This window comes from Lepus europaeus, chromosome 1, assembly GCF_033115175.1.
Source record: "Lepus europaeus isolate LE1 chromosome 1, mLepTim1.pri, whole genome shotgun sequence".
Taxonomy (NCBI): domain Eukaryota; kingdom Metazoa; phylum Chordata; class Mammalia; order Lagomorpha; family Leporidae; genus Lepus; species Lepus europaeus.
In genome coordinates, this window is record NC_084827.1 from 103,790,047 (window position 1) to 103,802,122 (window position 12,076).

The 12,076-nt window shown below is 50.5% G+C and overlaps 1 protein-coding gene across 1 annotated transcript; it reads left to right on the forward strand.

Annotated features, from left to right (window-relative positions):
• The first annotated feature begins 3,452 nt into the window (after positions 1-3,452).
• TBR1 (T-box brain transcription factor 1) lies at positions 3,453-11,409 on the forward strand. Its single transcript, XM_062199964.1, has 6 exons — positions 3,453-4,144; positions 4,756-4,910; positions 5,266-5,387; positions 6,042-6,200; positions 7,349-7,410; positions 10,551-11,409. The coding sequence occupies exons 1-6, from the start codon at positions 3,453-3,455 to the stop codon at positions 11,407-11,409; spliced, it is 2,049 nt and encodes a 682-aa protein (XP_062055948.1).
• Positions 11,410-12,076: the final 667 nt, after the last annotated feature.

Here is a 12,076-nt window from a genome sequence, read left to right on the forward strand (position 1 = left end):
TTAATTTCACAGATAGTGTTGATTGGAGCTAGCCAAGTTTGGGTTTTGTTTTGTTTTGTTTTGTTTTTTTACATTACACCCTCAGAAGAAGAACTATTCTCAGTACTCAGATGGGAAGTTGTTTCTTTTTTCACTCAGTGCCCTGAAAAATCACTCTGAGGACTATGATTGTAAAGGCTTAAACAGCACCTTTTGCCCTTGTTTGATCACCATATTTTTTTGGATACCTCAAAGCTGCTTCCTCCCACTTGGTTCATGTTGGAGACTTCCACTCTCAGAATCTCATCATAATCTCTCCTAGCAAAGCCTATGTTTTCTTTGTAGATTTAGAGTTTTTCAAAGTCAGGATTCCTTAAAGAGAGGCTCAGTGAACACCTTTGTCTTGGAAATGTACAACTATTTTAGCAGCAGCACGATGGCCCAGGCCCAGTTAAGCTTTGAGACAACTTGTTTAATCACAAGCTCAATATATGCTTTTTTAAAAATAATTTTTATTTAAGGAATACAGACTTCATGCACAGGACTTCTATGTGTGTGCACGCAAAGGTATGCTTTTGTGAGCATCTTTACCCATAATTAAAACAGCTCTGGAGCCAAAATTACACTTGTCTCTAGTGTAGAAATGTCCCTGCCTTAATCTCAGGCTAGTATGGGGCATTGAAAGCTCACTATTCAAAAGTGTAATCTGCCTGGACCAATAGCATCTGGGTCTTAGGGAAGCTGGTTGCATGTACAGAATGCCAGCCCAACCCCAGACTTACTGAATCACAATCAGGGTTCATGATGTGGTTCATAGTACACCTTAACGTCTGAGAAACCCTGTTCTACAGAATTATGGTACACAGGTGGGTGTGATCCTAAGGAAACCTTTTCCTTCTTGTGCATGTATATAAATTCAAGGCATAGCCTATGTGAGGAATCACTGAATTTAGTAATGATAATCCAAAGTAGGTCAGGGTGCACATTTATCTCATTCAATTCCTTAATAACTCGGAGGAAGGTGCATTGTATCCCTTTTCTATCTCTGAACACTTCAGCATTTCAATTTAGCATTCTTCATTTGTTCTAAGAAGCCAGTCTAGGTTGTCAGGAACGATAGAGTCTCAAAAGGAGCCCAGGTAGCATGTCATACTGTGTGCTGCACACTGAAGGCTATGTGGTACCGAGGCCGGAGGAAGGTACCCTTGGAAGCAGCAGAGGACAGTTATTCAGGGACAGAGAAGTTAACAATGAAGAAAGAAGACAGAAATGTGCAAAGTAAGGCACAAGCTGAGTAAGTTCAAGGGTAGAAAAACAAATATCAAATGGTGTCATTGCTACTCTCCCCTCTCCCGCACCCCAAGCCTCAACAGCTAGGACATGTTTGTTCAATGAACACTCTTGGTTAGGAGCTGAGGTTTGCTTTTGAAAGGAAAAAAAATGGATCTGGTTTAATTTTTCTCCTAGAAAATCTCTCGGCTTGAGTATGGGACATCTGGTCACCAACCTGTCCAGCCCTGGGCCGCCCGCGCCGCATCTTGCTCGCGGCGCCCTGCTGGAGGCCGCAGCTGGTGCCCTCTGCAGCCAAGGCACCCAGCCCGCCTCAGTGTACGGCTCAGTCTGGACTCAAGCGCTGACCGCTCGGCCCACCGCTCGCTGCTCTAAAAATGCACTACAGCAGCGAATCTGAGAGTCCGGTTAACCCCTCTCCGCCCATGCCCGGCACCCACCCAACGTCCCCAGCGCCGCTGTGTCTAGCGGAGCTACCTCAGTCCACGGACGCGCTCGCTCAAAGACACAGGCTTTGCCTGGCCGAGCTCCCAGGTTTCAGGATGTGCCCCTGGGGTCAGCGCTGGCTCGCGGGGCCGCTCTGAGACCTGGCGCTGCTGCGTTCCTCCTCCTCCCCCTCCTCGCCGGGCTCTGCGTCCGGGGAGCGAAGCCGCGGGAGGGAGGAGTGAGGAGGCCGGCCACGGGAAGCAGCTCTGGACAGATAAAGCCTTTGCCGCTCTGGTCCTAGCCTAGGACAGGGCTCCAGAGTTGACGGTACCGGGAGATCTTTTCTACCTACTCCTCAGAGTCGCTTTGGGCCTCGTGCTATTTATTTTTGCCAACATCCTCTTAAAATTGGTTCTTTTCTCTATTCCTCCTTAGAGTCCTCCTTCTTTTAAAATTACTGGCAGGGATCCTTTTTCTCCCTTCCAGATTATATAAACACCACACACACACACACACACACGCACACGCACACATGAGTCCTCACTCAGATCGCAGTGGTGACACCACTATCCATCCTGCCTCCCCAGATCAGCGCTAGTGGCGAACCCATTTGCACCCGGGCCTCAGCCCTCTCTTCTGGCGAGGCTTCTGAACCTGTCTCCAAGCCAGTACCTCAGAGAGAAAGGAAGTGCAGTGGGATGCAGCAAAGGATGTATGGCGCCTGCCCCCAGTTAGATGCTCTTCAGATAATCTGCGACCAAGTTAGCTGATAAAATATTTAGTAAAGACCCGGTAAACATCACTGCAGATACATTAAGGCTCTTCAGTCCGACAGCTTATGATTATTTCAAAACTTAAAAAGGAGATCATAGATTGTCACCGTTCCCATGCTCAACCCAGAAACCGAACCTTCCCGAGGTGGGTGGATGGGTGGGTGCGCTGCTGCCCGCCCCCACCCCGCCCCTCCCGCCCGCCGCTGCGGCTTTCAGCGGCGGCGATTTATTTATGTACGTAGTTTAAAAGGTGCGGCGTGGGGGGCGCCGAGCACACGCAGGACCCGCTTGCCAAGCCCGACTCAGGTGTTGTGTGCTTCCATATTAACTGGAAAAGACAGACTCTGGAAGTTTTACAGGGCGAGAAGAGGCCACCGGCTCGCGCTTTGTATACTTTGCACTTGAAATCGTTACATTCAACTGAATATTTGGCTCATTCTGATCCGAAAAGTCTCCTCGCATCGTCGAATTCCCTCCTCCGCTCTGAAGGGTCTGCGAGGGGGCGGGGGGAAGGTAGGAGATGTTTAGTAAATTGCACATCTTTGAATCTTCCTAAAGCAGTGGTCACAAAGCTTAAAGGTGACACAACAGTGCTCACGTAAACCCACACGCATTCCCCACCCCCCAAGCCAACAATAAAATCATCCCCTTCAATTTGCCATGATCGTCGCGACCAGGAGCCAGGTGATTATCCTAATTAATGTCTATCTAATTAAATTACTGTCAGCAGTTAACCAATGGCAGGAGCCGTTTCATCGGCTGCACAAGCAGCGAGATCAAAAGTGAGCCTTTTCTGATTGCTGCATAGTGTCAATTGGCCAATCTCTTCTCCCAGGGAAAAAAAAAAAGTAAATCAAACCTTTGAGAAGCATTTGCTGGGTGAAGTGCTTTCTGTCTAGTGAGGGGGTCTGTGGATTTCTAGTTTATGATAAATAGGACTTTAAAAACCAGGGACGGGAGGGCGAGTGTTCAGGTTCTAGAGCTATGCAGCTGGAGCACTGCCTTTCTCCTTCTATCATGCTCTCCAAGAAATTTCTCAATGTGAGCAGCAGCTACCCACATTCAGGCGGATCCGAGCTTGTCTTGCACGATCATCCCATTATCTCGACCACTGACAACCTGGAGAGAAGTTCACCTTTGAAAAAAATTACCAGGGGGATGACGAATCAGTCAGATACAGACAATTTTCCTGACTCCAAGGACTCACCAGGGGACGTCCAGAGAAGTAAACTCTCTCCTGTCTTGGACGGGGTCTCTGAGCTTCGTCACAGTTTCGATGGCTCTGCTGCAGATCGCTACCTCCTCTCTCAGTCCAGCCAGCCACAGTCCGCGGCCACTGCTCCCAGTGCCATGTTCCCGTACCCCGGCCAGCACGGACCGGCGCACCCCGCCTTCTCCATCGGCAGCCCCAGCCGCTACATGGCCCACCACCCGGTCATCACCAACGGAGCCTACAACAGCCTCCTGTCCAACTCCTCACCGCAGGGCTACCCCACGGCCGGCTACCCCTACCCACAGCAGTACGGCCACTCCTACCAAGGAGCCCCGTTCTACCAGTTCTCCTCCACGCAGCCAGGGCTGGTGCCCGGCAAAGCGCAGGTGTACCTGTGCAACAGGCCCCTCTGGCTGAAATTCCACCGGCACCAAACGGAGATGATCATCACCAAACAGGGAAGGTAATGCTACATTCTTGGCTGCCGCTGCTGCAGGCGCGGCCGGGGCGAGAGCGCGCCCAGGCTGCGACCGCTTCGGCGGCGATTGTTCGGGGTCGGGAGAGGAGTGGAAGGTAACTCTGGTGCTCCCTGGAGTTGTCTGGTTTTGGAAAAGGGGAACGTGGAAAGGATAACCTTCACGGTGATGTTGGTTGCTGGTGGTGGGGGGACCTTGCTGTAGGAACAAGATTGGAGAGCCGAGTCAGTGGCCGGAGGAAGGCAAGAAAGGGAGAGAGAGAGACAGAGAGGAAGAGCCCCCGGCCAGTGGCCGGGCGACCGCAGGGACGCTTCAACGCCCGCCGTCGCGGACAGGTGGGTCGCCAGCCTCGCTCAGCACCTGAGCACTGGTACCTGCCGACCCCCCACTCCAGCTCAGACGCTGCGCTCTCCGAGCCCGGCCCTACCTCTCTCTTCCTCTCCCACCACCCCTCTTCCAACCCAGCCAGCACTTGCTGGTCTATGCTATGAGAACAAGTTTTGCTTTGCTATCTGGCGCCCCGCTTCTCGCATTTAATCTTTAACATTTATGTTTCTTTTTTCCTTGTTTTCTCCCTTCCCTCCCTTAATTTAAATAGGCGCATGTTTCCTTTTTTAAGTTTTAACATTTCTGGTCTCGATCCCACGGCTCATTACAATATTTTTGTGGATGTGATTTTGGCGGATCCCAATCACTGGAGGTTTCAAGGAGGCAAATGGGTTCCTTGCGGCAAAGCGGACACCAATGTGCAAGGCAAGTCCTTCCAATTAACACGTTTTTTTGACACTTATTTAGGTGAGAATGATTAATTAAAGCCTTTGTGGACTGGCTCGAGCGACTTTTTAAAAAGATCGGCCAATGACTTCTGAAAGGAAATGAGAGGGACAGGGGGACAGACGGAGTGGCGAGAAGGGGGAGGATTATGCAAAAGCTATTTTAATCATGCCCAGTTAATAGGAAGAACGTGCGGCCTAAAAAGCCCCAGTTAATGGCTTCACAGTTGAGCAAGGTGTGTGTGTATGTGTGTGTGTGTGCGCGCGCTCCATGGTGAGCAGTTGGGACTAGGCAGTACCCCGGACATAGGTAAACAACCTATTTCTTGCTCTAGGAAATCGGGTTTATATGCATCCGGATTCCCCCAACACTGGAGCTCACTGGATGCGCCAAGAAATCTCTTTTGGAAAATTAAAACTTACGAACAACAAAGGAGCTTCAAACAACAATGGGCAGGTCAGTGGTTCCTTCGCCTCTCTCTCTCTCTCTCTCTCTCTCTCTCTCTCTCTCTCTCTCTCTCTCTGTCTCTCTGTGTGTGTGTGTGTGTGTCTCCCTCTCCCCTCTTCCCCCGCCCCCGTCTCTTTCTGTCTCTCCTATCCCTAACATCCAGTTTGCCAGTTTAAAACAGCGTGTCAAACTGGATACCTGGTTTTTTTTTATGCATTAAAAAGGTGTCCCCAAAATTCTATTTCCAACTCCCGAAATTACATTCCGTGTATAAAGTTGCTCTCTCCACCCTGCACCCTGGCTCAATTCCGGGGTCCCCGACCTTCCCAACGACAAATACTGATTGATTTTGAGAAGAAAGCCCACAGGATCTGCAGGTTGCGAGAAATCGTTGTTTCTCCTTAAAAGGGGACTAGAAGAAGGGCCCTGCCGATCGGCGGTCGGGTTCTGCCTTCCTCGGGCGCCCAGGCCGACGCCAGCTCGCAGAGGTGCTAGGTCCGGTCAGCCCTGGCCAGCCTGTCTGCGGCGGGCCGAGTGCGGCCAGCAGGTGGTAGCTGGGGCCGCGGGCGGCAGCCTGGATCGGCGGCCCGCGGCGCGCAGCCCTAGCGCACGGCGCCCGCGTTCACACCTCGCCCGGCGCTCCCCTCTCTCTCTGCCGGACAGATGGTGGTTTTACAGTCCTTGCACAAGTACCAGCCCCGCCTACATGTGGTGGAAGTGAACGAGGATGGCACGGAGGACACCAGCCAGCCCGGCCGCGTGCAGACCTTCACTTTCCCGGAGACTCAGTTCATCGCCGTCACAGCCTACCAGAATACCGATGTAAGCAGGCCTTGGGGCTGGGCGCGCAGCGGGCGGTTTCCGCGGCTCCCGCGCCCGCCGGCACCGCCCGGACATCCCGGGCAGCACTGTGGTCAGCAACTGCTGTCTCCAGTGCGCGTTTCCCGCGTAGGGCTAAGGGCCTGCGGGGCACCTTCCCGGAATACAAGCCGGTGGGAAAATGATTGTTATTTGTCTCGGTCGCGGTCACCCGGGCCATATTGGAGGTGACTAGGATTTCTGGGGCATCTTTTGGGAGTTTTAATTTGGTCCTCAAACTAGAACCGATAAAGATCTGCTTTCGCTCGCTCTCAAGTCCCGCCTTCCTTTAGAAAACAAGCAGATTTCCCCTGCATTTTATTGTTGACAAGTTTCTTTATCTAAATTTTTTTTTCAATAAGAGAAACAGATTTGATTATTGAAATGAACAAATGTAATTGTTCTGGGAAATCAAAAGAAGGTACACATTCATGTACTTTTGTGAAAACTACAATAAATCAAATTATCGGAAGCTATTGGATGAGTTTTCTCACACTTGTATTTCTTCAGTATTTGAATGTTTGCAGAAAACCTCATTTCAGTGGCTGATTTGTCCACCAGGAATGATGTTTTTTTTTTTGTTGTTGTTGTTGTTCTTGCTTTCTTATTTGAGTGAAAATTTCAGGAGCTACAACATTATTTTATTTTAAATGAAACCTGATTTTAGGAGGATGCAACTTGCATAGTTTCCCAGGTTGTGAATCAGAAACAACCCACTTTAAATAAAATATGGTGAAACACATAAAATATGCAAAAATTGGTGATGAATTCAAGTTCCCTTAAAGATTTTTGTCTTGAGTGCGTTGAAGAATTTTAGAGATGTGAGTTTAAACAATTTAAAAACACATAGGAGAGCTAAATAACTGAAATACATCTTTTAGTTTGAAGTATCTTAAAGTATCATTATTTTAAATGTGTCTCCTATGTTTCGTGATACTTTCTCCTTTTTTCCTTTCCATCATTCTCTCAAAATTTTCAGTTTGGGAAACTTTGCTATTTAATGAAATTGTGGGCCTTGAGACCCTGTAAAAAGTGGTAGATGATATATTCTCACATTCCCAATCTTCCTGTATAGAGGTGAGATCACATTTATCCTTTTTTCTCTTTCCCAGATTACACAACTGAAAATAGATCACAACCCCTTTGCAAAAGGATTTCGGGATAACTATGACACGTAAGTAACTTTGCATGTTTCTTCTCAAACAGTTGTGGCACTGGGCTTTAGATCAAAGGTGGATTGTTATGTACAAGGCTTCTGGAAAGTAGACTATGTGAAGGTAGATCTGTTTTAGAGGTTTCCCCTTTCTTATTTTGTCGCCCCCCCCCCCCCCAACCCCACACCTTCTCTCCTGATGACCGATGACCGATGACTGTGTGTCTTGGTACTTGTGTGGTTTTGGTCAAAGGTTTCCTCCTCTTATGTTTAGATTTCCTGTGAATTACAAAGTTGTTGGCGAGCCTTTGGGGCTGGCTGGCTAGCTGGCTGGGGAAGCTGCCCTGGTTCCCGGGTGCGGGTGTTGTATGTGGCACTGCAGATGCTCAGCTCAGATTGTCTGTGTCTGAAACGGGCAATTCTGCCTGAAAATGCACGTGGCTCTGGCAGTTGTTACAGTCGTCTTGGCATACGTGACTTTTATTTACCCATTTCCAAGTTTTGTGTAATAGCGTTTCCTCTACAAGTTTACTACGGACTGATAGATATGTGTGTGCACCCACCACAGGCGAGTTCATGAGCAGAACCGCTGTTACAGTCATTTCAGGCTTCGAGGAGGACTCAGATGCTTTTGCTGTGTGTTATTTATAAGCTTCAAAAGAGAAACATTTCCTCTTGACTTTTGTGTCTATATGCATTTTAATGAAATGTGTTGGTTCCCTCCTCTTCAGGCCTTCTTTCTCTCTCTCTCTCTCTCTTTACCAAAAGACTGTTCTCTGGGGGCAACAGTAGGTGTGAACTGAATGCTTTCTGGGCTGCCTCTGATATTCTCATTCAGGGGCCAGTCCCAGTGCCTCAGAGTTCAGATGGTGCCATCTAGCACAACTGAAACCTGGATTGTGGGGGTTGCCTCACTTTCTCTGACCATAAAAGGGAAGGGTACATCCATCTTTAATTTCATAGTTTTCAGTGACTCCCTGGGATGGAGCTAAAAAGTTAAAACTGCCGTTAAGTATGACTGGATTAAACAAAGGTGATGGAGAAAGACAGTGGCTGCCTCTAGTCCACCTGCAGCCAAAGAACCTTCCCTCTTGCTAGTTAATGAAAAACTGAAAAGACAGTCATTGATATATTGCCTCCAACCATTACAGGTGCCTTTCAAAAGTATTATAAAGGGGGCAGAGTTCATCCATATGATTCTCCAGAATAAAAACTTGGCTACTCCAATGTTCACAGTCTGCAAAGGTGGGCCCTGCACAGTGGGAAGTGTGTAGCCCAAGAGACCAGAGATGTTGGAGAAGAGTCTTATAGATTTTGAGCATTTAATTCTGTTTGTGAACATCTGTTCAAAGGCATTTCATTTATCACAAATCAATTCAGTAATCCCCAGTGGGTTGGGATCTGGATGGGCATCTAAACTGTATCTTTTGTAGACTGCGTTTTTCTTTTAAAAATGCTATGGTGGTAAACAGAGAAGATGTTTGCACCTTGATAGTTATGTTCCCTTCCTGCCTCTCTCTACTTTGAAAAGAATTAAATTTGGGGAGGGAAATTTTGTAAGGCAAGCAGAATGAACCTGGGCAGCCACAGCATAACTCTCACCTGTCCCTCCTCCTCAGGTTGCCTTCTGTTGGAAAAGCCAGTTCTCTTTGATTCTTAAGTCACTGTCAGTTTTTCATGAAAAGCTTCTCTATGTATACAAAAAAGATACCTTTGATTTTTATGAGATGGGGAAGAGCTGGTTTAAGACACTCCTCTTCCCCTCTTGCATTGGTTATTTGGGCATGGATTTTGGAGAAATAGGGAGAGGCTTAAGGGTTCGGGGGGTACTGCAATGTTCGTTGGCCACTCACCAGGGAATCTTCCCCCCAAAGGATTAAGGTCTGATAAGACTGAAGCTCTCCCTCAAAACAGTCTGTTCACTAAAGATTAAAACATTTATGTGTGAGCTAAATAAAAACGGAGGCATGTGTGTATGTGTATGAGAAAACACTTCTACCAATCTTCATCCAATCCCTGGTTCCCTTTCAATTCAAGTGGGAATTTCTAGGCCTGAGGCCTAGAGTTAATCTAATTATTTTAGCTAAGGTAATTCCCAACAACACAATCCCTGCCGGTGGTTGAACCAGTTTGTTAAAGACCTCCTTTTGCCTCAGTTTCCTCATTTGTGAAGTGGGTTAATATAGTACCTGGCTCAAAGGATTGTTGTGAGTTAAGAAGGCACTGTCTGTGCAGCCCTGGAACCAACAGTGCTTGTGGCAAATACCAGCTCAGCACAGGTTAGCTCTTGTTAACGGTGCATTGCTTGGGGGAGCTCACTTTCCTGTACCTTAAGAGTTTGCCTCAAAGTTTTTGCCAGTAATGGGTTGGGAGCTGTGGAGAAAAGGTCAAGAACCTTTTTACATTGTAGAAGAACCTTAAGGATAACGACTGTGTCCAAATAGTAATTCTTGTTTATGTTGGGAGGGGTGGGAGGTTAAAGAATCACACCGGGAGGGGAGAAACAATAGAGAGTGGGATCTTTGGAGGCCCCCAGCGGCAGTCGTCGGGGTCTCAGGAGACTGGTGACTGCCGGCCAGTGTGTGATTTTTACTACCTGGATGCGTGGGAGGCACCCACCCCCACTGCCACACGCAGTTCTTCCCTAGGGTTTTCTTAAATGATCTAGAGAAAGGAGGAGAGAAATCACCTGAACCATCAAGTGGACACAGGAGGTCTGAAAAGTGTGGAGGAGCAGATGGCTTGTTTAGAAATTTCGCTCAGAAAGCCACCTCAGAGGAAAAGCCCGGTGGGCACATAGCACCTTGCTCCTCCGGTATAAGGTGTGCACTCTTGTTGAGAAGGGGAATGAGAGCCACTTGCTGTGCCCCTCGAGGGCTCGGTGCCCTGCGAAGTTGAAAGCGCGAGAAGAGAGCCTTCCTCTCCGTGCCCAGTATCTCGCGCAGGCCCTGCACCGACAGGTTGACCCCTTTGTAATTCCTCGACTTACGTTGGGGAAGATGCGGGTCTGTGACCTTTTGCGATCTGTATCCTGGTCGGCACGCTACAGATGGAGGGTGCGGGGTGGGTGGAAAGTGGAGGGGGCCTTTCCTTGTGCAGCCCGAGGGGCCCGCCGCGCCACCTTCGGTTCTCTCTCTCTCTCTCTTCCCCCACTCCCGCAGGATCTACACAGGCTGCGACATGGACCGCCTGACCCCTTCGCCCAATGACTCGCCCCGCTCACAGATCGTACCCGGTGCCCGCTACGCCATGGCCGGCTCTTTCCTGCAGGACCAATTCGTGAGCAACTACGCCAAGGCCCGCTTCCACCCGGGTGCAGGCGCTGGCCCCGGGCCGGGCACGGACCGCAGCGTGCCACACACCAACGGGCTGCTATCGCCCCAGCAGGCCGAGGACCCGGGCGCGCCGTCCCCGCAGCGCTGGTTTGTGACGCCGGCCAACAACCGGCTGGACTTCGCGGCCTCGGCCTACGACACGGCCACGGACTTCGCGGGCAACGCGGCCACGCTGCTCTCGTACGCCGCGGCGGGCGTGAAGGCGTTGCCTCTGCAGGCTGCGGGCTGCACCGGCCGCCCGCTCGGCTACTACGCCGACCCGTCGGGCTGGGGCGCGCGCAGCCCCCCGCAGTACTGCGGCGCCAAGTCGGGCTCGGTTCTGCCCTGCTGGCCCAACAGCGCCGCGGCCGCCGCGCGCATGGCCGGCGCCAACCCCTACCTGGGCGAGGAGGCGGAGGGCCTGGCCGCCGAGCGCTCGCCGCTGCCGCCCGGCACCGCCGAGGACGCCAAGCCCAAAGACCTGTCCGACTCCAGCTGGATCGAGACGCCCTCCTCCATCAAGTCCATCGACTCGAGCGACTCCGGGATTTACGAGCAGGCCAAGCGGAGGAGAATCTCGCCTGCCGACACGCCGGTGTCCGAGAGTTCGTCCCCGCTCAAGAGCGAGGTGCTGGCCCAGCGGGACTGCGAGAAGAACTGTGCCAAGGACATAGGCGGCTACTACGGCTTCTACTCGCACAGCTAGGCCGCTCCAGCCCGCCCGGGCCGCGGCCTGGACACCCTCTAGCCCCCGTCAGCCCCTCTCACTCAGCTCTTCCCCAGCTCCTCCTCCCCGGGCCCCACCTTGCGCGACCCCTCGTTGTCTTTGACCTTCGATGACGGTCTGCAGCGAATAAGTGCAGGTCTCCCAGTGTGATTATAACCTTTTCCTTTGCACAGCAGTCTCTGCAGTTAGCGCACCGACCTTCAACTTTGCTGTAAACCTTTCGGTTTTCCTCCTTAACGCTCCTTCTGTGAAGTTATGCCCCTCACAACCCTTCTTCCCCCTCGTCTTTTCTCGCCCCCTCCTTCTCTGTCTCGTAATGAAACTCTTCACCTTTAGGAGACCTGGAAAGTCCTGGCAGGCAGCCGCGAATCCGACCCGCCAAGTCTCGGCCTCCCCTTTAACCAGAGGACGTTGACTCTAGAACCTGGAGCCACCCAGCGCGTCCTTTCTTATCCCCGAGTGGATGGATGGATGGATGGATGGTAGGGATGTTAATAATTTTAGTGGAACAAAGCCTGTGAAATGATTGTACATAGTGTTAATTTATTGTAACGAATGGCTAGATTTTCTCATCGTCAAGGCACAAAACCAGTTCATGCTTCACCGTTTTCATTCCTTTTCTCCTTTCTTCGCTTTTCTTTTCCTC